The following is a 26,199-nucleotide window of genomic DNA, read 5'->3' as shown; positions in this document are numbered from 1 at the left end:
ATGCCATGCCATGCTACACAGCAGCGTCACGGTATCCCCTGGCCAGAGAACCAGGATGTCCTGTGTCCAGAACCCCCACCCACGTGGGACTCTGGGGAGGAAGATCAAGACGCTGAATGACTGGGCGTTGATGTCCAGGCACCAGAGCGAGCTTCCATTTAATTTAGAAAAGTCGAGAAAAAGGACAGTTCTCACTGCCCTGGGTCACAAGGTACACTATTTCAGTCAGAAACCGCCCACCCTTCCTGAGTGGCAACTGTGCATCAGGCCTTGTACCATCTTCCTGGAGACCCACGGGCACCTGTAGGAGGAGGGTGTTATGATGAGCCCACATCACAGACGAGAAAACCAAGGCCTGGGGGGTGGACCAGCCCGCCCAGGGCCTTGCTGGGATTCCACTGGGCGCCCAGGCCCAAACCCCCACCCATTTTGCTCAAACACCTCTGAGTACACCGACTTCATCCTACTGAGGTCCCTGGACCCTGCTGAGGGTCGCTTGAGACCCCCCACCATGGGTCTCAGACCGTATTTGTTTCCTGGCCAGGAAGGACCACCCACTGGCTGGCTTCAAACAGCCAACATTCGTTCTCTCAGTTCTGGAACCTGCAAGTCAGAATCAAGGATCGGCGGGACGGGCTCTCCCTAGAGGATCTGAGGGAGAATCGCAAAGACCGTTCCCCAGGATGGGCACATGCATAGGTTCTGGGGGCACCTAGTTTCGTCCACAACACAGGCCTCAGAGCTTCCGTCTGTTCCACGAGAGCGTCGGCAACACCAGGGCAGGGGCTGGGGTGTATTTTGCTCTCAGCTGCGTCCTCGGCACCTAGAATGAGCACCTGGCACACAGGTGCTCAGCAAATACTATCGGGGAAGCAAATAGATCTCAGGGAACCTTCCTACCCCCAGGATGGGGGCACGCTCGCAACACTCTTTTCCATGCCTATCCGTAGACGTGTGGGTGACATAGAGCCACATGCAGATAAACACCCCGCCACACACAAGCCACCCCCTGGCACTCAGGCCATCGCAACACAGAGTAACAGCCCCAAGCGACACCCGCTCGGGAACACACACAAGTCATGGTCCCCACTCTGTTGGCTCAGTAGAGACCTCCAGAGGCTCCTGCTCAGAGTGGCGGGGGCCAGGGAGTGTCAGAGCATCAGACAACGGCTCTGCTTTTGCAACGCACCGGGGGCTGAGAGGTGACATTCTTGGAGTCCTGCTTTTATCCTGTATTCATCGCCGAAGGCTTCAAAACTCTAATTTTGTTATAATGTGCGAGTTAAGCAGGTGCCGGTGGGCCAGGTGACAGGGGTGGGGGTGGGGGTGGGGAGGAGAAGCCTGAGAGGAGGGGAGAGGGTGGCGGGAGCCAGGGTGGCACCCAAGGACTCTGAACAGCCCCTGGCTCATCAGTGCATTTGGACACAAGGCGGAACGAAACTGCTCCTGGGCTTATGAACGCTTCCCCAAGGAGATGCCTGGATTGGGTGCCCTGGCCATTCAGAGCCAGGAGCGCTGATGGATGAGCACCTACTGTGTGCAAGATCCTCGGTTCAGCAGCGCATCCACAAGACCCCATCCAGTCCTCACACAGCCCTGTGAGGGGCGATCCCCACTTTACAGGTGGGGAGGCCGAGGCTGGGAGAGAAAGGTGCCCAGGTAACTGTGTGGAGCTGGCCTCCTCCCATGGGTCCCATGGCCCCTGCCTGGCTTGGCCCACGCTGTGGTGACCTGAGGGACAAGCTGGCTTCCTGGGAGCAGCCCTGAAAGCCCGCGTCAGAAATCCCCCTTCCCAAGGTCCATACCTTCGGAGCCACAGTCTAGCCCTGGACCACCCGCCCACTGTCTTGGGTGTTTTCCATATTCTTCCTAGACATTTAGGCCACCTTCAGCTTTGGCATCATGGTTATCCACGGCACAGGCGTCCTTGTTTAATTTTGAAGGCAGAGACACCCAGACTGACCTTGAACGCTGGTCTCAGTCCCTGACACGGACCATGGACCTGTTTACACGTGTCTGAAATTTCCAGAGACTCTTCCTCCTGCTCCTCTGGTCCTCACCACCCCATGATGGAGACAAGGTCGTTATCCTTGACCCTTCTCCACAGCTGAGGCTCAGAGAAGGTGTGATGGTGGCTGGCTGGGCTCACCAGCTCGGACGTGGGCTCCCTGGGACTGATCCTGGCCGTGGAGCTTGGGCAGGAAGCTCCCCTTCTCTGAGCAGGGTTTTCTCATAGGCGAAAGGGGGCTAATAAGTCCAAAGAGAAGATATTCATCAAGGGCTTAGCCCAGAGCCTGGCCAGTAGAAACCCTCCTCGGGTCACTCGTGGCAGTTATTTCTCTTCTAATTATCATTACAGGAAAATGTCCCAATGTCTTCAGCAAATCCACATCTTGGAAGATTCCCACCCAGGTCAGGTTGGGGCCAAGGAGGAATCGGCAAACTACTGTCAATAATTTGAGGCGAATGCGCTCCAGGGCTGCCCCCAAGAAGAGCCCATGGGGGCAGGGAGAGGAGACTTTTAGGGGCGATCCCAGGGTTTCTCTTAAAATATTTAATTCATATGTCCTGAACCTGACTTTTACACATTTATCCTATAGAAACAATCAGATGTGTCCCCAGTGATTGATGTTTGGGGATGTTTCTGGAGCACCGCAGGCAGAAGTGATAAGCCGTCAACATAAATGGTCATTGGTAAGAGATTAAACCAGGACCCCTCTGCCATGGATAACCAGGATGCCAAAGCTGAGGTGGCCTAGATGTCCAGGAAGAATATGGAAAACACCCAAGACAATGTTTTTTTGCTTTTTAGGGTCCCACTGGCAGCATATGGAAGTTCCCAGGCTAGGGGTCCAATCAGAGCTGCACCTGCCGGCCTACACCACGGCCACAGCAACGCGGGATCCCTAACCCACTGAGTGGAGCCAGGGATTGAATCTGCATCCTCATGGATACTAGTCAGGCTCATTACCTCTGAGCCACAATGGGAACTCCCCAAGACAAATTTCTTTAAAAAAAAAAAGGGAAGTTGAAAAACAGTATGTATAGAATGATGACGTGTGTGTGTGTGTGTGTGTGTGTGTGTGTGTGTGTGTGTGTGTGTGTGTTTAAGGGGAGGCCAGGAAGCCAGGAGGGGCTTCCTGTTTCTTGTCTGGCATGTAAAGAGTTTAGGAATTGCCATTGCATCCAAACAAGTTAAAAGGCTGGACAAACAAACAAAAGCAACAATTCTTCTTAGCTCCTTCAGAGAAGCCAGGTCACAGAGCAAACCCCTGACCCCGCAAACTGGACAGACAGACGGGCGAATGCAAAGAACCACAGCTTATTAGATCAGAAACCTGCTAGCAGAAACCTCCACGGTTTTTTTCAGATACAAAGTACGGTCCATGAAAGAAATAATCAATAAGCTGGAATTTACTAAAATTTAAAATTTCTGCCCTGGGAAGGACGATGTTAGGAGAATGAAAGGACAAGCCACTCTTTGGGAGAAAATCTTTGCAAAAGCCCCATCTTATTAAAGAACAAAAACAAACTATGATCCAAAAGGCACTAAAAACTCTTAAAATTCAAAAATAAGAAAATGAGCAACCTGGATGGACCTAGAGATGATCATACTGTGTGAAGTAAGAGAAAGACAAATATCATACGATATCATTTATATGTGGAATCTAATAAAAAATGATACAAAAGAACTTATTTAAAAAACAGAAACAAACAGATTTCAAAACCAATCTTATGGTTACCACAGGTGAAACCATTGTGGGAGGGAATAAGCTCTACACACTATGGCATAAAATAGGTGAGTAACAAGCACCTACCATAGAGCACAGGAAAATCTACTTACTATGTATGCATGACGGGTTCGCTTTGCTGTACACCTGAAATTAATACAACATTGTACATCAACGCTACTCCAATAAAATTAAATTTAAAAAAAAGAAAATGAGCAACCTGATTAAAAACTAGGCAAAAGACCTGAATAGACAACCCACCAAAAAATACATACAGACGGCAAAGAAAAAAATGAAAAGGTGTTCAACGATTCTGTGTCACTGGGGAATTACAAATTAAAACAACAGTGAGGAGTTCCCATCGTGGCTCAGTGGAAATGAATCTGACTAGCATCCATGACGACGCAGGTTTGATCCCTGGCCTCCCTCAGTGGGTTATGGATCCGGCATTGCATTGAGCTGTGGTGTAGGTCACAGATGTGGCTCAGATCCCGAGTTGCTGTGGCTGTGGTGTAGGCTGGCAGCTGTAGCTCTGATTCAACCCCTAGCCTGGGAACTTTCATATGCTTTTTGTCTAAAAAGACAAAAAAAAAAAAAAAAAAAGAATTAAAAAAAACCACCACCCCCATCAAAACAATGAGATACCACAATACACCTACTAGAATGGCCAATATCCAGAACACTGATGACAACAAATGCTGGTGAGGATGTGGAGACACCGGAACTCATTCACTGCTGATGGGAATGCCAAGTGGCACAACAGTTTGGAAGACAGTTCAGAGGTTTCTCAGAAAACGAAATACACTCTCACCGTATGACCCAGCAATCACAACTCCTTAGTATTTACTCAAAGGAGTGGAAAACTTAGGTCCACACAAAATCCTGAAATCGGAGGTCCACAGCCACTCCATTCACAATCGCCATCACTTGGAAGCCACCAAGACGCCCTTCAGCAGGTGAATGGATACATAAACTGTGGTGCATCCAGGCCATAGACCATCATTCGGCTCTAAACAGAAACGAGGTACCAAGCCAGGAAAAGACATGGGAGAACCTTAAATGCATTGATCAAGTGAAAGAAGCCAACCTAAAACAACTCATATGTCTGATTCCAACTGTGGCTTTCCGAAAAAGGCAAAGTGATGGCGATCGCAAAAGAATCTGCAGTTTCCAGGGGCTGGGGAAGAAGGCAGGATGAAGAGGCAAAGCACAGCAGATTTTTTTAGGGCAATGAAACTATTCTGTATGATACTACAGTGGTGGATACACGTCATTATACTTGTGTCCAAATCCATAGAAAACACATCGCCAAGCATGACGGCTAATTAAACTATGAACTTTGGGTGATAACGACATCTCAATGTAGGTTCACCCATTGCAACAAAAGTACCCCTGTGGGAGTTCCCTGGTGGCCTAACTGTTAAAGGATCTGGCCCTGTCTCTACTGTGGCTCCAGTTGCTGCTGTGGGTTTGATTCCTGGCCTGGAAATGTCTGTATGCTGTGGGCATGCCCCCCAAAAATAATAATAAATAGAAATAAAGATAAAAAATAAAATAAATAAAACTTACACAGAAATTTAAAGGGCCAAGAATGGCCAATATACTGCTGAAACAGAATGAAGTGAGAGAACTTGCTCTATAAGGTGTCAAAACCAATTCTAAAGTCCTGATTGACAAGCCGGTGTGGTGCCAGCACAGAGGTAGACACACAGTATAAGAACAGCAACAGAACGATACACATAGATGGGCCCTTGATGCAAGATGGAGGTGACATTGCAGATCATTGGGGAAAGGATGAAATTCCCAGTTCTTTAGGATGTTGGGACAGATAGACCCCCCTACCTCACACCATACACAAAAATTTTTCCTAAAAAGGAAAAACTGCTTAATTATTAATTAAAATTAACCATTGTATTCCTATTCATTAAAACACCCTACAAACAGTAAGAAAAAAGACAAATGTACAGAAACAGGGAAACAGTTTCAACAGGCGCTTCACGGAAAGCTCAAATTCATCAGTCAACACTCCTGAGAAAGTGGGCAACCTCATTTAGTGAGCCTGGAAATTCACATTAAAATCACAAGGACCCAGCATCATCAAACCACTAGGCGGTGAAAAAATGTTAAATACCAAATGTGGGCAAGGATGTGGAAGTGTAAACTGGTACAACCACTTTGGAAAACAATTTGGCCTGCCCTGGTCAAGTTTAAGAGAAGCATGTGTTCAATGTCAGCAGCTCCACGCTGGAGAACCTCTTGCAGGTGTGCACCAGAGGCAACAGAATAGCACTTTCACCTGGGGCCTTAGTGACCTTCCTGTGCCTCCAATTCCCCAGGCCAGGTTGGGTGAGTTCATCTCCAAGGTCCCTCCTGAGCCAGTACTTAAGGGGAAGGGTTGATTCTCCACCATCAAGGGTTCTTCCTTAAGCAGCCTCCCCAAGGCTCCTCAAATCCCTGCCCTCTCATCACCTGGGGGCGACACAACTCTTATTTTGCAAACTTTACATCTCCCCTTTATCTTCTTTAGAAAAGATAAGGTATGGATCTCAGCCTAGAAAGGCAACTTTTTTCCCTCTTAGACCTCTGTTTCCTCCCCTGTGAAATGGGGCAGCCACAGTTCTTGTCCCATAGGGCATTTGGGAGGACTCAGCAAGGGGCTGGTGGTGGCAAGGACTCCCTGTGCTCAGAGGGCACCCTCCTTTGTGTCTTACCTGGATCCCCACTTCCCTCGTGGTCGCCCACCCCATCTGTGACTTTCTCCTGGCCCGATTCAACTCATCTTCACAGAATCCCTTTCCTACCTCCAGCCTATGAAGGTCTCTCCCTTCCCTAAGCTTCCAGTTTATCTGCACATCAAGGAATATTTCCCCAAGAGCTCACCCTACAGAAGGCATCATTTTGGGGCTGGGGGACCCATGGGGAACTTAACAGCTCCAGCACCAGGTAGAGAGATGGCTCAGGCAGGTGGGTGGAGGGAGAAAGGCAGGGAGATGACCCTGTGCCTGTAACCATCTCCCCACTAGTGACCAGCATGGTGCTGGGCACATGGTAGGTGTTCAATGAACTCTGGTTGACCATCAAACCAAACAATGGAGATGCATTCAGATCTGTGCACACTCAGGTGTATAGGCTGCCATGCGTGTGTTTTGGGGGGACATGTACTTCTTAAGCACACACATATGTGCCCATGAATATTGACACGTGAAATCCACCTGCCGCACAGAGATGGTCCCAATGCGTGAGCCTGCTCCAGCCAGCCTCCTCACGCCCGTGAACACTGCCTCCCGCACAAAGCTCATTTATTTTGATTTATGAATATTACAAAAATAAACCTGAGCATCTTCTTGGGGATTCTGTGATCCTGACACGGGTCCCCGCAATATTGCTTTTTGCTCCTGGTTACCTGAAATTAGCAGAGTAATTCGGAATCTGCATCTTTATTTAAAAGAAAAAACTGTAGATGCAGAATTATAAAAATTTAATATGCTCCCAGGAAAATGAAAAATGAGAGGTTGTGATCTCGTCTAACACTTTCAAATGTGTTTATTAATTCATGTTTTAAATCATAAGTTTCATTCGGTGAGAGCCATGCACAGCAATAAGCCCGTTTTAAAATATTAATGAATAAACAATATTTCTCTATTGAAATATAACATGCTTCTTTGAACAATGGACCACCAGTAATAAATCAAAACCAGGAGAAAATTGCATTTCATATTTAATACAAGTTGAACTCTGCCTTTTTATAAATGATATCTTTTTTGTTTAATTGGCGTCAGTTCAGATCTAGCAGATTGCTAATAAAATTCTGGATTTCCATATTTAATGATGCGTACACTTTCTGCTGAAATTTTACCAGGAAAAAAGAACCAGCCTTTTATTATCTCCTGAGATGGTGATAGGAGGTGAGGCCAAGGCCTTCGTCCAGCCTTGTGGGCTGGGAGGGAGCGGGTCAGAGTGGGTGGATGGAAGAGGCCAAGTCTTCCCCAGGGCCCTCACTAAGTAGCTGACACCCCGCTACTCCTCTGCTGACCAGAGGTAATCATTCCAGCCAGAGACCAGGCATCCCCTTCTCACCTGGGGCTCCCTGTAACGGCAACAACAAGAAGGGAACACACCCCAAGCCATGGTCCAGGAGCCACGACTGCATCATCTCATTCATCTGTACGACAAGCCTGCTAGGAAGGTAGAAATAAATTCTCCCCATTTTACAGATGAGGAAACTGAGGCCACTCAGTGAGGACGGTAACAGGTCCAAGGTCACACACAGCCAGTAAGTGGCAGAACTCGGCCCGAATCCTCACACCACCTCATGCTGTTTTGAAAGGGATGAATCAACTGGGGCTGCCCAAGACCGGGTTTTATAAACATCGAGTGAAGGGGGACGCGAACTGGGATTTAGGTGCAAGTCACCACCACGCAGCAAGTTGTGGATGAACAGGTAATAACAGCGACCAGCCTCAGTCCTTGCGACACACCTGTACCAACTGGCTTGATCCTCCCTCTGATGCTAGGAGGCAGGTGCTTGATGGCTCAGGAAATTGAGGCATGAGGAGCTTGCAAGCCTACGTGCCCGAGGACACGTAGCCAGTGCCCAGCAGAGCCAGGATTCAACCCCAGAGCTCCCACCCATGAGCGCTCAGTCATGGCGCTTTCCTAGCCACCGGCCACACGGAACCCTGGGCACCTGTTTTGTCTCTGGGACAGGGCCAGCACCCCCTGGGCTGGGAGGTGTGGCTCCTGGCAGGCACTGGGTGGGCCCAGTTGGAAGCAGGCTCCGTGCATGTACGTTGGCGGAGTCATCGGGGCTGAGGGAAGGTGGGCTTCTTGTCCATGGGGTGGGACACAGCAGCCTTCCCGAGGGTGTCTCTGGGGTCCCAGCTGCTGGGGAGAGGAACCTATGGCTCTGACTGGGAGGAAGGGCTGACCTCTGTCCCCTCCTCTGCTCAGTTTGTGCCTCAGGCTCACCCGCAGCGGGCCTTCCAGCATGACAAGAGAGAGACACTGACAAGACAGCCAGGCACAAGGGTGAAACAAGCGGGCTTTGGTTTCAGACACACCCGGACTCAACTCGCCTTCCATCTCTGTGTGTATCTGCCAAGAAGTTTCACTTTCCTCATCTGTAAAGTGGGGAGAATGATAGAACCTTCCTCAGGAGCCTGGGAAGGGAGGGAGCAAGCACCCACAGGGCCCCCCTGCTCGCCATGCCCCCAGGCCTTTGCACCTGCTTCCCCTCCTCTGAGCCACCCCCAACCCACTCCTGGCTTCCTGATCCTCCTCCTGTTGGTCTCTGCTTGGACGTCCAGTGCGGGGGATAAGTGCTGCTGGAAGACACAGTGGGCTAGACTCAGCTTTATGGGACAGGTGTTCACCAGGGAGCCAGGTACAGAAGGATGTTCCAAGAACAGAGAGTGAGGAAGCAGAGGCTCAAGGAGGTTAAGCCCCTCACTCAAGGTCACACAGCTGGGAGGAGGCAGAGCCATGATTCAAATCCACTCACACCCAGAGGGGGCTCTGTGGGCAGCAGACTAAAGCGCCAGGAGCCAGGGCTCAGCTGCATGGAGCTGGGGACTTGGAAAGGCACCCCCACTTCCCCAATCTGTTCACCTCCATTCATTATGGTGCCAGGCCCAGTCCAGCCTGAGGGCCGCGTTCTTCCTGTCCCTTATCCCCAACTTTATGACCACACAGTCTGTGACACATGTCCCATACACACCACAGGACACAGATACTCAGGTGGCCCAGGCAATGAAAGCAGGAGGGCTGCAAGCTCTAAGGAATTTGGGGGAATGGTTTCCGTGGTCACCTCGCCCCAGAAGGGGACCTCACACAGGAGGTTCTCTTTCCTCCAGTGCAAGTTCACCGGAGCCTCTTTCTGTCCCACTACAAGCAGTGGCTGAAAGGTGTCCCCTGTGACCTTCATGGGGCACCTTGGAGAGGTGGTGTCTGCTCTTGGAGCCTCAGAGTCTGCATCTGAAGATGGGATAACAGCAGCCATGATATGGGGCTCCGTGGGCATTAAATAACATTGGAGGGCCGGCCGCAGGCAATGCTCGTGACTGGCAGCTGTCAGCCCAGTGAAGGGCCCTTTCTCCTGTCACACACTGAAAACCCCTCCCATCTGGGAGACTTACACCCCGGACACCTTTTCCACATGGACGGTGCTGCCCTCAAACCCCAACCCCGCCCTCCCCGGTTTCTGGCCACGACCCAGTCCAAGGCTACAGAGAAGTCTTAACCTAGTTTGCAAGGCCACCTGGTCTGCTGTCTTTAGAGGCTCCCACGGTGCCTGCGTACCTCAGTTTGTATCTGCCTACCTGTCCAATGTGTAGCTCCTCAGGCACTTGGGCTCCAGAAACTCCTGGAAGCAGGACCCCATGGGCCTTCTGGGGACAGGCCCCTCCCCCACACTGCGCTGACCCTCCTCTCCGAAGGACCGAGGTGATGGTATCTGATGCACAATTCCTGAGTTGTTTCCCTGAAGCTAAATCCACCACCAAAGGGAAGGAATTAACTACTCAATGGTGTGAGCGCTGTAGCCCCCAGACCTACGGGCGCAGAAGGATCAAGAATGTTAACCGGTAACCCCGCCCTCTTACCACCCCATGAACCAATCAAGGACTGCGCACGAGCTGACCCACCCCCCACCCCCGACCCAGCGACGCCCCGCCCCCTCCCTCACCTGGCGTCGTTTAAAGAAAAATGCTTTGCCCAAACACAGTGGGGGAGTTTGGACTCTGAGCGCCAGCTGTCCCGAACCCATGGCTTGGCGCCTTGCTATAAAGACTGCGCTTTTCCTGGAATCCCCTGGTGGTGTAGTGATTAAGGGTGTGGCGTTGTCACTGCTGTGGCTCGGGTTCAGTCCCTGGTTGGGAATTTCCGCATGCCACAAGTGTAGTAAATAATAACAATAATAATAATAATTTAAAAAATAAAAACAAACAAAAAAACCCCTACGCTTCCCTTCACCACAACCTGGTGTCAGCACCTTGGCTTTATTGCACACAGGCGAGAAGACCCAAGTTTGGTTCAGTAGCAAAAGTACATGTACTGCCATGGACGCACACACGTGCCCTTGTGCAGCTAACTGGATGCGAGGACAGGCCCCTTAGCCTCCAACTGGGTGTTTCAGGTGGTTTCCTGCTGTTCTCTTCTTTGACCTTGTGAACAGGATGTGGGGCCCTCACTTCACCAGTCTCGGGGTTTAGAAACCTACCAGGCTCTCAGTACCCTCATTAAGTGTTTGCTTTCTGAACATGGAGGAGGCACAGGATCTTGGCCTCTTGATGGCTGGGGACTGATTTCATTCAGCTCTGGGTCTAGATCCTAAAGCACTGCTTGCCTCCAAAAAGGTACCTGGTGAAAATCTATCAAATCAATACATTTCACCCAGTCTGGAGGGGGACAATAAGAGTCTTGAGGCTGGAGCCATGCCCCAGTTTCCTTGACATGAGGGTGCTTCTGCCCCCGCCCCCTGCAAGAGGTGCTGAAGAGCAGAGAGGGAGTTGTGTTCAAGGGCCTCCTAAATTAGCTTCTAGGTACAGAATTGTTATTTTTATTGAGGTCTCCCCAGAATAAAGCCTCAGACTCACACCTTTCCCTGCAAGCATTGCCAGTCGTTGTGTGACTCTCCAACAAAGGCTGGTACAGGCTTCTCTCAAAAGGCCGGTCTGAGATGAGACCCAAGATTGTTCTTAGAAGTGTGTGTTTTTGGACTTTAAAGATCTATTTGTGTGTGCATGTGTGTCTGGTTTCCACAAGATATTTCTGCAAACGCACATAGCATGGAGATTGTTTTATGCACAGAGATAAGAAAGGCTGACTGTAAGCTGATTGAATCACGCAAGTAACTACTTAACCACGGGAGAGATTCCTGCAGGCAGGCTGAGCCTGTGCGAAGGAGGACAGCTTTGGAGCAATCTCTATGGTTACTCTCCCGGTATAACGGCCTCAAGATGAATGGGAATGGTGGCCCTAGACCTTGTTTGCCTGGCTCTACCTACTGAAATAGTAAAACAGTTGTATTTATCAGAGGCCAATTTGCTGCAACTGATTAACATTAATCTGATTTCCTGTTAGTCAATTTCCTTGAGATATAGTAAACAGGCCAATTACCTGCTATTGACTTCTTTTATTACAGTTAGATATTAGCGACAGATGTACATGTAAATACACAGACTTTCTGATAATCTGAATAGAACAAAACAATGTATCATCTAGTTAAAAGATTTCCAGTTGGTCTTATGAGTTTTCAGAAGTATGTTAAGAGAAGGTGTGTGTGTATGTTTTCTAACAGTACGTGAAGCTCATTCTTTTCAGACTTTCGCTGGTTTATTTATTTATTTATTGGCTGTGCCGCCTGCAGGATGTGGAGATTCCCAGGGCCAGGGATGGAACCTGCGTCACAGCAGTGACCTGAGCCGCTTGCAGCAACAACGCACTTTGCTTGTTTCTTAACTGATCTCTCACAGAAGTTATGAAGGTGAAGAAATGAATGTGACAAAACTAATTATTTTAAAATTACCCAACAGGTCTTTCCATCGAACAGGTGCCAGATGCATCACCAGGACAGGAGAGTGTGAACCCCAAGAACACACCCAATGTCCTAGGTCTTTGACCTTGTGGCATTTCCTTAACTTCCAGGAACTTCAGTTTCCTAATCTGTGAAAATGGGGATGATGTTTCCCCTGGTGGTGGTCGTGAGGACAAGCGGTGGCGTCCAGGAGCCGGCCGAGAGCCCGCAGAGAGGGGTCAGCCATGGCCCGCCTCACCCACATTTCCCAGTTCCTCTCCGACAGGCCACCCAGTTACACACCCGGGCAGCTTCTGGGCGGCTTTCTCCTCGGTCTGCCCTGGGGGGCTCACAGGCTGGGGTAAGAAACGGCATCAACATTTAATCATGAAAGCAAAAAGTTTATTCATGTTTGAAACTACATATAACTACCACGAGGAAGACTTTTTCAATCCAGGGTGTAATCCAGTTAGAAAGGAACACGAAACGCATTTAATACATTAGAATCACCGCCACAAATTTTTTTCATGACTCAATCAGTTTCAGAATCGCATACAATACAAAAAGAGAGAAAGGAGAAGGGGGCCCCATTACACAGGGTGAAATATACAGTACCGAATACTGAAATCTGAATGCATCACAATTAGTCGCCGCTTTTTTTTTTTTTCTTTGCATGGATTAGTAACAAGATGAAGAACATTCAAAATGTTTCTCAGGTATTTACAACAGTTTTACTGATCCTGTGTTAATTTAAGACCCAATGTTTCCACTCTCGGTTTTTTAAAAGTTGCAAATGCAACCCTGATTTTTCTTTTAAAAGATTACAATGTACATTACATCTTATGAAGGGAAACAAAGAGTTAATTACAAGATGCAAAATATCAGATAAGAAAGAGACAAACTACAGCGTGAGTATTGTTCAGAGGTAGTAAGTGAGCACTCTAAGCTACAGAACATGTTGAAATTCTATTGGTTCGTATGAGTTCGCATGAGGTAATAAAGCTGTGTTTTGATTGGTGAGATGTATAAATACTCTTTTGCTACACTATATACAACACTCCAGAGAGCAGGGCCTTTGTCGATGCCCAGAGGACGTAGCAAACCTTGACAAGTCTGTGCAGCACCCAGCGCACACCGTAAAACCCCAGACACGGATCTCGTGTTCACCTCTATCAGCAGCAAGTATCTTCATCTCTCAAAACAGTCTGGATCCATAATTTAATTACCGAGCAGACTCAGGGCACTGGTGCTTTCAGAGAGAGAAAAGATGCTACCGGTCTCTGATCTAATTATAACCTAAGAGATCGCAACACAAGTGTGACGAGGAAGATTCTTAAACACAACCATCCTTAACAGTTAGCCAAACAGCTCCTTTATTCCAACTCCATTAGTGATACGAAAGAAGGACAATCAAAGTCTGCGATGGAAATATGCAAGAAGTTCAATTTAGGTGAGGTGAGTCTTTGTATCTGCTTTAACGATTGAGGTTTAGCATATATTGTACTTTTTACCCTTAAGGCCAAGTAATTGGCAAGTGAGAAACCATGAATGTAAAATATTGATAATAAATTATGATAAAATAGCTACAGGACTGTCAACAATGTTAAATCTTGGCCTAATTGGATAAAGTGCTTTTTTTAACATTGTGTGTTTTTAAGTATAAATACAAATGATTATGATTCCTTAAAAAACAGATTTACCAAGTTCTCTAATAAGACAAGGTTTTACAGTAAAGCTGTAGATGGTGGGCTACAAAAACGCTTTCCTTTTCCTCCTATTGCTCTGAATGCACTTATCAAGGCATGTCAGCTCAGGGAAAAGTGTTGCCGGAGATTAGTTAGAGGTATCAGAGTGCACACTTCCTGGGCCTTCTGTAGGAGAAGTCACAGAAGATGGAGTTGTTGCGTCCTGCCAGCCTCCATTAGCCTGAAAGGAGAAACACAGTTCAACGAGTGCACAGCTACATATTAATTCTACTCCCCAATTTAAAATACCCCGATGACAACATGAGAGCAAAGATGCATTAGCAAAATGTATTTTCTAAACCCACTTTGGCAGGAGTTTGAAGCATGTGTTAAAGTGGGATTAAATGCATGTAAAACAAATCCATCCTACCAAGTAAAGACTTGGCAATAAATCAGCACGCTGAAGGAGGGCTTCAGCTGGTCTCAAGCTGGCACGAAGCTCGGCCTTTGATTTGCTGGTAAAAATCAAGTGACTCGAAAAACAATCTTATAAGAAGGGAGCAGTGGAGAAGCTCAACGCACTGCTTTGGCAAGACCCGGGGCTCCACAAAGTATAAACTTCAGCCTGGCTTAATCCTCGTTTCCATAGAGAAGAAGGCGCCCCCCCGCCCCCCATACACGCTTGACAGCCAGCTACTCTAACCCCTGGAAAATGAAGGCCAGAATTTCCCTCCAAATAGGATCCCGCAGAATGAAAATGCATGAACTGTGGAGGAGCACGCACTATTCAAATCTGGATCCCAATTATCTGTCACCGGAGCTCCTATCGGGATGTTGCTCCGCTCTTCACATGCTGCTGGCCCTCCTGCCTCAGACCTGCATCAGCAGCAGCAGTACTCAGAAACAAATTTGCCTTATGTCTCGGCCTATAGAGGCAATTGCTGAAATCAATGTCTGATCAGATTTCTGCTGTGGCAGACAGCTTGTCGCTACATATTTTTATGTCAGTCAAGAAGAGGGAGGTGCTGGGCTCGTGAGTTGGGGAACACTGAGTGGAAGTGACGGGGCAGGCCTTTCTGGAGAGACGGCGAGGGTGAGCTGGCTGACACCCAGTGCCCGCGGCACAGGCCCAGACCTCCCACACCCGTGTGGGTGGGGGTCAGAAGGTCCCCCTGTCTCTCTCACATCCAGCTGCAACTTGTTCTGCGAGTCCATCCAAAATGTCTTTTTTCTGGGCCTGCGCTGCGAGGATGCTAAGAACTCTGTTTAGATTCCTGGCCCAGGCTTGGGCTGGGGATTTTTCCTGGTCCCAACATGAGGTTCCTAGGGATGCCCCTGGCTTTGGATTGACTGCCTAGCCCCCCATATAAAGCACTTTTTCGCCCCTTCTAGGACCACAGAGAAATGCCAGGGAGCAGGGAGAGGGACCCCACAATTACATGGAGCTGACCAGAGCTGAAGGGAAAAGGATTTTCCAGGCTCGAGGCAGATCAAATTCAGGTTAGGAAAAAAATAGAGCTACGGCGGTCTATCTTCAAAGCCTTCGCAGTGCAGGCTGGGCGGTGACAATCAGGTGTGTGTTTGTGCGGACTCTAAGGAGTCCCCTCCTCTATCTACAAGGTAAGATGTTCTCACCCCTCAGGTAGGAAAATCCACTTAGGAAAAGAAAAACTCTCACACAGATACAAGTCTAAAGATATTCCATCTGAAGTAAACATCATTCCTCTTTTATCCAAATTTATAAACAACAAATGTACAATATTTTTACCCAGCGTGGCAGCTGGAGGAGAGGTTGTCAGCAAGCATTCTTTTTTTCAAAATAAATTAATCCTTACTCTGGTGGTTTGAGATTATGCACTGTATTATACAACAGCGCCTTATCAAGCCTCATCAGTGAAGATGGAATTCATGTCTGTAAAATGCTGCAGGCAATCACAGTTTCATATTTTATCATGTTGATAAGGATATCGCACATTCTCTGAAGCATTTCAAAACACTTAAATGAAAAAGGAGAAATGCAACTAAAAGGCTTTTTATATGGTTTGTTGTGGGTTATTATGAGTTATTTATAAACCCAAAAAGAAAGATTTGACATTTCAAACGTAAAAGATTTGAGTATTTAATGGTCCCTTTTTCCTTTCACAATTGAACATCCTCAATCACTTTTTAAATCATTAATATTTACTCTTACAGCAAGCTAAGGCCCTAAAAAGGGAGAATTTTGTCTCTTTTCTTCCTGACTCCACTACCTGCTGTCGGGCAGCCCATTTCCTCCCTAGTCTGGAGCCCCGTATTCTGTCCACCGCCAATCCCCCCAGCTCCCTTCCAGGCGCTGTGCGTTTGCTATGTTCCATCCGTGTCAGGGCCGGGGAGAAAAGTCAAGTTTTGGTCAGTTGGTTACAAAACCTAAACTATTCCCTCCTCCATAACTAAAAACTCAGAGGCCATTGCAAATACTGAGCACAATTTACATTCCGCCGAGACACTGCAGCACATGGCTCTTCAGAACAGGATGCTTTGTTTGGCTTGGTTTGTTGATCTGTCTGGGGGCCCTCCTCCCCTTCACCTGAGCTGTGTTTGGGAATTTTTCCTGCTGCTCGAGTCTAAGATAAATGACCTGTTTTTCACCATCTCCCTGGAACACTGCACGGCCAGTAGGAGATGGCAGCCTAACGGGCTGATGCGTCTCGACTGGTGATGAACGCCAGCCACCCCGGGGCCTCTGTGAGGATTTTCTGACGGCAAGAAGGTAACATCAGTGTTTGGGTTCATAAGAGAAAAGTCCAGTGAAGACACCGCCTTCCCCACCTGCCGACACGAGGAGAAGCCAAGTCAAATGGCCAATGACTTATTTATTGGTCACTGTTTACCTGATGCTGTTTCTACAGCTCTTCAAACCTGGTTCCCCAGAGTACTCACATTTAAATTATGTGGACTGTACAGTGAGTTTCCTCCAAGGCCATCACTGTAGCCTCCCGTCTGATTGATAACATGACGGAGGGTATCCACCTAGGAGTGAGACAAAACAAAATTCATCATCCCAAATCTATTAAAACATCATCACTTACAAAAGGAAACAATTTGAATTATGTGTGCCATGAGGGTTTAGCATCTTGAATGAAAGACAAATTTATCAATCAAATGTGACTGGCAGAATTTCAACAATTCTTTGCATATTTAAACTCCCACATCTTTGTTTTTCATGCCAGCCAAACATCTTCATGGCAATGCAAAATTTTCATCTATCCCAACCAAATGTGTGGGGCTGTGGGTGAAAACGACTTACAAATATGAATACGGGCTATCTCTCTCACACCCATGGACGAATAAAAACAAATAACTGTTCTGCATTAAAGAGGATGAGAAAGAGAGTTGAACCTGAAATATACTTCAGGAACTCAGGTTTTTGTATTCTGATGTTTAAAAAATACAGACATGAGACAGAGTAATATGTTTTTACATCACACACACACCGGCACACATAATTTTTCTGGTCAGTTCTGTTACAAAAGTAATATGCACCCAACCCCTCTCCATGAGCTCAAGCCAGAGCCGAATGCATTCACAAAGTTTATCAGGTTTGAATCATCGAAAGTCACTGTTCACTTGACTTCTCGTAAATTAAATGGTGGGGCAGACGGGTCACGTCTGGGAGCACCCAGCACAGGTTCTGCACGGACGTGCAGACCACTTCCACGAGGTGAGAGGAACGAGTTTTGAGCCCAAACCCTACCCTGCTAGAAAGGCCCCAGGTGGGGCATTTCTCCTACCTGTGACTGCACATTGGCTCCGACTTGGGACCCTTGGTAAGAATCCCCATTCAGACTCTGCATGTTCATGAACATGTCCCCAGAATTTGGGAGGTTAAAAGAACCAGAAGAACCTGGAAAGGAAAGAGTTAAGTAGCTGAATAACAGAGAGCTACACACATCATCCTCAAAGACCTAGAGGCAGGGAAAGGAGAAAAGGTGCAGAAGGGAAAGGCTGTGGACAACAAAAGCATTTCCAGATCTAAGAAGACGGAGAGTAACTCCAGGGAGTCGGGTCCCGTGATTCGTTTTGTATCTAGGAGAGTCCTATCAAGGGGGAAGCCCAAATAGGAAACAAAGAGAAAAATCAAAATAAACAGAAAAACACCCAGCAGCTGGCCTGGAACCTTCCCCCTCCGTTTTCATTTATCTGCAGGACTTGGTCATTAATTGAGCTCTTCATCATCATTAACTGTCATGGTGGACAATTACCCAGAGAAGAAACATTTTTTGGAAGCTCTTTCTTAGCCATGCACTGCCTTGCTTTCCTTGCGTTTCCACGTTCCATTAAAAAGAACTTGGGAGGTTGGGTGGGGGAACAACAACAGCAAGAGAAAACAAAAACTCCTCACTTTCTGAATTTTTAAAGATATATTTAAAATATCTCCTCAGAAAAGCCCCTTGAAATGCTTCTCAAGTCCATCTGCTTGGACGAGCTGTCCATCTTTCACTGGTACTCGAGTTCCCTGTGATTTTAAGATGTTTCCAACTCCATCAAAGATACCACATAAAATGTGGCCAAGATGTGTTGTATGAGGAGCCAAGATACTGCACCCATGTATTAGGTATCACACCCCTGGCAGCCAACCACGTACAGATCAGCTAACCACATGCTGAGCCTGCCAAGTCAGCACAGGGGCTCAAGAAACGCTAAGGACGGCAGACTAAGGACGGCAGACGACAGGCTGCGGCTACGTTAGGTGGAAAGCGCTGCTGTCCCAACATCACGTTCTAGCTTCCTTCCCCACGGCGACAGGGAAATGCCCCACTTCTGCTATTTCACTCATTCTTTGACCACCACTATTGATTTTAAAATGATACATGGAACCATAAAGTTAAAATAATCATTGGCGATAGCACCTTGCCTAACTGCTGAATTACAAACCCCCAAGTGTAACAGTTCCAGAGTCTCCCAGTAGCGAGTGGCACTCAACTATGAACAGTGGGTTTACAGGCTCCAGCCACCCACTCGTTCACCCATCCCAAGAACAAGCCTGCATTTTAACATAAATCTTCCTTTATACATCCACTGTGTCCTCAGTAGGGCCCTCGCTTCCTGGCCTTTGGGGCGGGGCTGTGTGGCATAAGGCTGCCTGAGCCGAGGAGGGGACGAGCACCCGTACGCACCAGAATTTGGCGTGGTGGGCGAGTTGGTCTGGTTGTTCTGCACGGCTGCGGCCACTGCGTGTGCGGCTGTCACAGCTGTCTTTGCAGCGTAGAGGTTGGCTTCTTCCTGAAACTTGCCGATATTCTTCTTGTACCTGATTCGTTTGTTGCCAAACCAGTTGGACACCTACGAATCACAGGGACATGAGTACGGGGAAGCCAGCTTCTAAGGGGAGGGGGGAGGTCAAATGTCCAATAATAAACTGTTGGCCACCAAGGGGAAACCTTGGAAGACACTCGGTCCCTAGCCTGTGATCACCTCCTGGGGACAATGCAGAAGGGAGGAGGCTCGCTAGCTCTTTTGACAAACTTCTCAATACTCTTGGAATAAGACCGCTTCCTGGAATTGGCCACAGTAATGCTAAAGTGGCTGGGAGAAAAAGAAAAGAAAAGAAAAGAAAATGCCTGGCAGCACTGTTCACAAAAAATATTCAATTGGTATATACCAATTAGTATATTAGTCCCCCCCCAAAAGGAGCTGAAAAACTAAAGGAAATGTTTGTTAAATTAGGTAAGTAGTAAGAAATACGTGTAAAAGAATAACTTATTCTTTTGAGGTCTGGAACAATTTTGGCAGCTGTACAGTAGAATCATGTTTGGTCTGCTGAAAAGAGTAACATCAGTTAATAACGGATGAAAAACCCCTTTGTCTCCTACCTTAGAAGATACTGTGTGTCTGCCAAGATGGCTGCTCAAGTTCTGCCAGTTAACATGTGAGAAGGTCAAAACTTGAAAACGCACGCAATTCCAATAAGGTCAAATGCAAATACAGAATCCGCAGCTGATTTCATTAGGTGGCATACACTTATTTCTTCTGCAAGCTACTTATGATGTCAACCAGGGCAAATGGAAGATATTTCTAAGGAGGATCTCGGCAACAGGCAGAATTCATCACATTTCACTGACAGCAAAACTTTTAGCCCAAGACTCACTGCTTATAGCTACACTGAGTGTTCAGGCACCTGTGAGCTGAGCTATATAAAGAAGCTAAAACCCACATGGCAATTTATAAATAGGTACCCATTTGCTATATAAAAGGCTCTGACCTCTCCTTTAATCAAGTAACAGTTTAAAAATACTTTTTAATAATTTCCTAATAATCTGTCAAAGGGACATGTTGCTGTGGCATCAGGTGGGATGAGTCACTGTTTCATCCTGAGCAACTACTTAGGGACCCTGAGGAAAAATAAGGAGTGAGTGTTATGAGCCCTCCAACTCAATTTGCACGGGTGGCGCACACTGGTTGACCATCTCTGCCAAGTCTTTAATTGCTTTGGAAATAGAACTCTAATTCTTCAAACTATGGCACTCATCCTTCCAGAGAAAGCTAGAGAGTCCTGGCAAGGGAGCCACACGGGGAAGACAATGTTGGCGTGCTACTGCCCGCACGCTGCCCTATCCCGGGGAGTCACTGTGTGCACATATGTGCACATACGCACATGCCAGCACAAAGGCTGAAGACCCGTGCGGCCACCATGAGTGCAGGTCCAGACAGAAACAAGCCAAAACTCATCAGGAAGTAAACATGCAGCAGATCAGGCCTCCTGAGATGCTGCTGCTCCACATCGTTCCCCTACCCCGTGAGGTCCCTCCTTTCCTTTATTTCAAATAGTGGTGGTGAGAGAACTATTTAACATCTCCTTTGCACTGAGATTTACACAGAGCCCTTCACATGTTTTTCTCAGGTACCAATTTTCACAGTCTCAAAGGCTGGGGGGTTGACTGAGGTGGTTAGACGGGCATCACACCTGTTCCAAATCCAATGGCCTGTCTCGCTACTTAACTTGTTTGACCTCTCAGCAGCATGTGACATCCGTAATTACCACCCCTCCTTTTTTTTTTTCTTTGTCTTTTTGTTTTTTCTAGGGCCGTACCTGTGGCACATGGAGGTTCCCAGGCTAAGGGTCTAGGGGTCTAATCAGAGCTGTAGCCACCGGCCTGTGCCAGAGCCACAGCAACAAGGGATCCAAGCCGCATCTTTGACCTATACCACAGCTCCTGGCAATGCCGGATCCTTAAACCCACTGAGTGAGGCCAGGGATCGAACCCGCAACCTCATGGTTCTTAGTTGGATTTGTTAATCACTGAGCCACAACGGGAACGCCCACCACCCCTCCTTTTTTTTGTTGTTGTTTTTTTGCCTTTTCTAGGGCCACTCCCACGGCATATGGAGGTTCCCTGGCTAGGGATCCAATCGGAGCTGTAGCTGCTGGCCTATGCCAGAGCCACAGAAACTCGGGATCCAAGCCACATCTGCAACCTCCTACACCACAGCTCACGGCAACGCCAGATCCTCAACCCACTGAGCAAGGCCAGGGATCGAACCCGCAACCTCATAGTTCCTAGTCGGATTTGTTAACCACTGAGCCATGAAGGGAACTCCCACCACGCCCTCCTTCTTAAAGTGCTTTCTCTTCATGGTTCCTGTGACATTATGTTCCTCCTCCTTCCTTCACACACACACACACACACACACACACACACACACACACACACACACACACGAGTGTTTTTTCCAAGACGTGGCTCTCGGCTCTCTTCTTTCTTTTGAGCAATCTTATCTGTATTAAGATTTCAATTACTGTTTCTGTGAATGATTCCCTCATTTCCATCTCTATCCCTAATTTTAAGGAAGAATTTCAGTTCTCAATTTTTAAGACATTTCCTTTTAAATGTTTTGCCACAATCTGCAATGCAACAGGTCTAAAATGGAATTCACGTGTCTTTTAAACCTGTGCCTCACTCTCTATTTTCTCTCTGTGTTCACGGCATCTCCACCATCATAGATGTCGTACGCACCCTGACGCAAGGTCCCCGACTCCACTATTAGATCTGATGGGTATACAGCTCTCTATTCAGAACTGAGATCTTGTTCCCTTCCATCCTCACCCACTGGTCTTAGTTCCAATATCTCGACTGTCCCAGTCTTAGGTTTTCTCTCAAACAGCCCTGAAGGACCCAACTCCACTCTGTGGTTGGCCTTTCTACCTTCGGTTCCTTGAACCCCATATGCTTGGGGCAGGTGCGCATGATAATTGTGCAGGACGGAGTAGTGGGAGGAAGAGTTAGGAGACTAACAGGAGGTGATGAGGGCCTGAGCCAGGCAGAACAGGAGCTGTGGGAAGGGCAGAGGTCATGGAAGAGCAATAGGCAGAATTTGGCCACTGACTCACTGTGGAGGGCAGGGGAGAGAGAGAAGCTGAGATAGTGCTGATGTGGAGCCCAGGACTCCAAGAGAACAGAAGGAGATGCTCTGGGAGGAGAAGGCAGCTCAGTGACTTTGAGGATCCATTTCTGTACCAGAATTATAAGACTCCAAAAAAAAGTTCTGAATTAAGACTGAAAAATGACCCTAAAGGTATTTGCTCTGGTTTATGGTGCTAAAGCAAGTTCTCACAGACCCCTCGTTACCTTTCATAAGCACATCCTCAGCTCAGGAGATAGACCTAGAGAGCTGATTCACAAAAACCTCCTTTAATATATAATACCACTCTAGTTTGTCTGATTAAGACGGTCAGGCCTTTGAAAGAGTTAAATACTTAATATATCTATAGTGCAAAGGGAGATAGTCCTGGTTGAGAGGGAATTTGGCATTTCTTAAGCATAATTAATGAAAATTCCCCAACTCTGAATTTAGCAACAAAGGCCCATCTTAGAATTCTCTTGTTCTAAACAATTCTCTGTTGAATTCTGTACTTTGTAGTTAATATTACCTTGACAATCAGAGAAGCTATAATACATTAATGAAACCTAGCCTGGAAAATCAGATTACAGCTTTATTAACAGTTTCATAATTGAGGAATCTCGGTACCATCGAAGGTCTCATCTCCAGATATGTAAGAATCCTCTGTTTATGCATACCCCTGGACCAATCAAACAACAGTCATCACTAATAAAGGTTTATTTAATTCTCACAGTAAAATTTTAATATCACCAGCAGCCTGGGGAAGCTTTAGCAAGTGGATTTGCTTGACATTGGATCGTTTCTATCCAGCTAGTCCCAATACTTCTTAATCTTTAATATCAAGGCAATTAAAATTAATGGCCACTCATCCGAAGCTACTGTGGGCAGTGTTTCCTTGACATCAATTGTTTGATGGGATTACCTAGAGGTTAAACTAACAAGCAAGGTTTAATTGGAAGCAATGAAAGAAGCAGTGATCATACGTTATGTTTAACCTGCATAACCACATCTAAATGAATATCTAAAAATGTTAAACTATTTCTCAAATTAAAATATGCACATCACATTCTGATATCACAGATTTGGGTATTGCAGCAATCAGCTATTAAGACCACACTGCTGCAACTGAGATCAGCGTAATTAATGTATAAATCGACACCTAAGTTCAGGAGTTTTTTCACCTTTTAAAAACAGATGGATACAATTAGTTGCAAAAGTCACCCAGTAGGAAGCATCAAAAGCTACAGATCACATGTGGCCCCTTCCTACTCACCAAGGAGCCAGGCTGTACACACCGGGCACGAAAGAGAGCAGTGCTTGCTCTGTCTCTGAACTGGAATGGTCTGTACATTGGTCCCAGAATAGAAACACAGGCAGGAAATTGGTGGTGAGAAAGGGAATACATTGTCCTGTGCTTCTCTTTTGAGTCACATATCAAGGATTCATGACTCTGGACTGTGCAGAAGGCAAAGGGCCAGGCAAGAATTTTAAGATCAATTAAAAATGAGAATAAAAACACAAGTACTCTCCTCCTCCTCCTGATGTTCACTGCCCCCAGCTCCCAGACTGTACGCCTTTGGCAATCAGGGAAATGAGGAGCAAACATTTTTACAGGCTGCTGATTTTCTGGAGCCCTTCTGCAAGGCCAAAAAGCTTCTATTCTCTCCCATTTACTACAGCCATGCATTTCCCCTGACTCAAGACAGCTGCAGACTGCCAACTGCTTTTAAAAAGTGAAATGTTTTTGGAGTCCCCCTGTGGGATAAGGGTCTGGCATTGTCACTGCAGTGGCTTGGGTCTCTGCTGTGGCACAGGTTTGATTCCTGGACGCTGCTGGTGAATTCTTAACCCATCATGCCACAGCTGGAACTCCTGAACCCTCTTTATCTTTATAGTAAAAGAGGAAGGAGACACCATTCTTAAGGAAAAGTGGAGTGGGGAATCGAGGAGTGTTTCCGGAAGAGGAGGCATCTGAGTAGAGGTCTGGTAAGTGAGAACCATTTCCATTGTGGAGAATGAGGGAGCAGCAAGAGACGGAGAGGGCATGGGTGCCGGGGTAGAGCCCCTGATGGGGAGGCACCTGAGGACTGGCCGGCTCTAGCTAAGGAAAGGAAAGGGGCGCGTGCTCCAGGCGTGGGAAGCCCGAAGAGGAGCTCTGGGGGTTATCTCATCACCCCTCGCCCTCGCCCCTGGGGCTCACCAAGCGGAGGGAGACAGACAGTGTGAGCCTGAGATTTCTAGGAAGTACACTGGGGAATGGTTCCCGTGAAGCCACCTGAGGCCAGGTGAGGCAGCCTTCCCAACCTGCAGGTCAGAGGTCTGCGCACTTTTTGCTGGAATGCTCCTTTTAAAAAGTTGAAAAATCAGGTATCTGCTCACAGATTTTTTTTTCTCCTTTGTACATTTTTTAAGTTGGCACCTACAATTTTTCATTATAAGTTTACAGAATTATAAACAATGTTATTTCAGTATGTCATAAATGTTGACATTTTAAAATAAAACTGTAACACTATTCTTTAAAATGTATCCAGCCAAATATAAATAGCAAAGCAGTTTGATACCCACAGTCCATTTTAAAAATATACAAACTTGCTTTTCTATAATAGCTGAAAATTTTGTATTCTCTTTTGTTTTTGGAAGTTCATTTCTATTTCCTTTCTCTCCCATATTATCCCAATGCAATATGCTTTTATGCTCTACAAAAGAAATATATATATGGAAATTGAAATTTTCAAACTCTTTATTATAAAGCTATACATATTTAATATATCCTTCCAGATTAAGCTATCACTATAGTTAGTCTAAAATTAATCAAAGCAATATAAATACTTATTTTGATAAATAATAATACTTATTTTGACCATTAAAGTAAGGTTTTACCCTACATTTCTTAATCATGGAAGTGTTGGGCTATAAAGTGCTGACTGAAGGAGGTTTGGTTATCACCAATATTTCACATAATCCCTTGTTGGACACCAGAGAGGGTCTCATACTCCCGGGCAACGAGCCCCAGTATTGGGCGGGAGTAACTGTTTCATCAAATGGGAAAAAGGCAAGTACAAAAGGGGAGTGGAGAAAGGACAATCACACGAGCTTCTAACACAGCAGCTGTCTAAGGCGTGTAGATTTCAGAATGGAGTTCACACACACACACACACACACACACACACACACACACGGAAAGCTGAGCGGTGAAAACCTTAAAACTGTGCACGCCCTTGTATCCTCTGGAGAATCTTCAGTTTTTTTTTTTTTTTCCTCTCAGTTCCTTTGTGAAGCATGTACACACTAGTTCAAGCCTGCAGCCTTAAGTAAGCAAGCTAACTTCTTTTTAACTTTTTTTTGTGTGAGTACATGGGGGGAATCCCCCCAGATGGGGTGTTTCTAGTAAAGACCTTTGGCTATAAAAACAAGGCTCACTCAGGCAATCACTTCTGTGTGTCACAATGACCTTTCACAGCACAACAAAGAACAAATCTGTCAGCTACAGGAAATCAAAAACATTTAAAGAAATGAAAGGGGTACAGTTTACCTATTATTTAGTATAAACTTTCTGGAGAGTAAGAAATATGGATATATGTACCCTTTGACTCAGCATTACTAAGAATTTGAGGAAATATTTACAGATTTGCCATAGTCCTACTTATAATAGTAAAGAAAGATTAATTTATAGCAACTTGTATAATGGAATATGATCACTGATTACAAATGAAGAAAAATATTTATTGACATGAGAGAAGTATTCACAACAAATTATAAAGAGGAGGAAAGGGCCTTTCCTCCCTTTGTATATACAGCATGAGAATTTTAGGGGGAGTAAAAATACACATATAAACAGGTGTGGACAGGCAAACACACACACATATGCATACAAAAAAGTACTAGAACACAT

General features: G+C 46.6%; 2 protein-coding genes across 6 annotated transcripts in view; both read right to left on the bottom strand.

The window, feature by feature from the left end:
- Nucleotides 1-10,280, bottom strand: part of MVB12B (multivesicular body subunit 12B) — a 492,693-nt gene extending 482,413 nt beyond the window's left edge. For all 3 annotated transcript variants that reach the window (XM_084996616.1, XM_084996598.1, XM_084996539.1), the window contains exon 1: nt 10,049-10,280. The gene's annotated coding sequence lies outside the window, so the exon portion shown is untranslated. The remainder of the gene's footprint in view (nt 1-10,048) is intronic.
- A 2,343-nt stretch (nt 10,281-12,623) lies between these two features.
- Nucleotides 12,624-26,199, bottom strand: part of PBX3 (PBX homeobox 3) — a 227,346-nt gene continuing 213,770 nt past the window's right edge. For 2 of the 3 annotated variants that reach the window (XM_021068936.2, XM_084996467.1), the window contains 4 exons: nt 19,085-19,250; nt 17,699-17,811; nt 16,848-16,937; nt 12,624-14,169 (listed from right to left, as the gene is read on the bottom strand). In XM_021068936.2, coding sequence (XP_020924595.1) covers nt 14,077-14,169; nt 16,848-16,937; nt 17,699-17,811; nt 19,085-19,250 — 462 coding nt within the window. In that variant the 3' untranslated portion in view covers nt 12,624-14,076. The remainder of the gene's footprint in view (nt 14,170-16,847; nt 16,938-17,698; nt 17,812-19,084; nt 19,251-26,199) is intronic. The other variant, XM_021068947.2, reaches the window with a different exon arrangement.

This window comes from Sus scrofa, chromosome 1 (assembly GCF_054392235.1).
Source record: "Sus scrofa isolate SSC_HxYL_T2T_F1_AM1 chromosome 1, Sscrofa_HxYL_maternal_Yorkshire_Landrace_v2.0, whole genome shotgun sequence".
NCBI classification, from domain to species: Eukaryota; Metazoa; Chordata; class Mammalia; order Artiodactyla; family Suidae; genus Sus; species Sus scrofa.
This window is presented reverse-complemented; position numbering and strand designations above follow the sequence as displayed.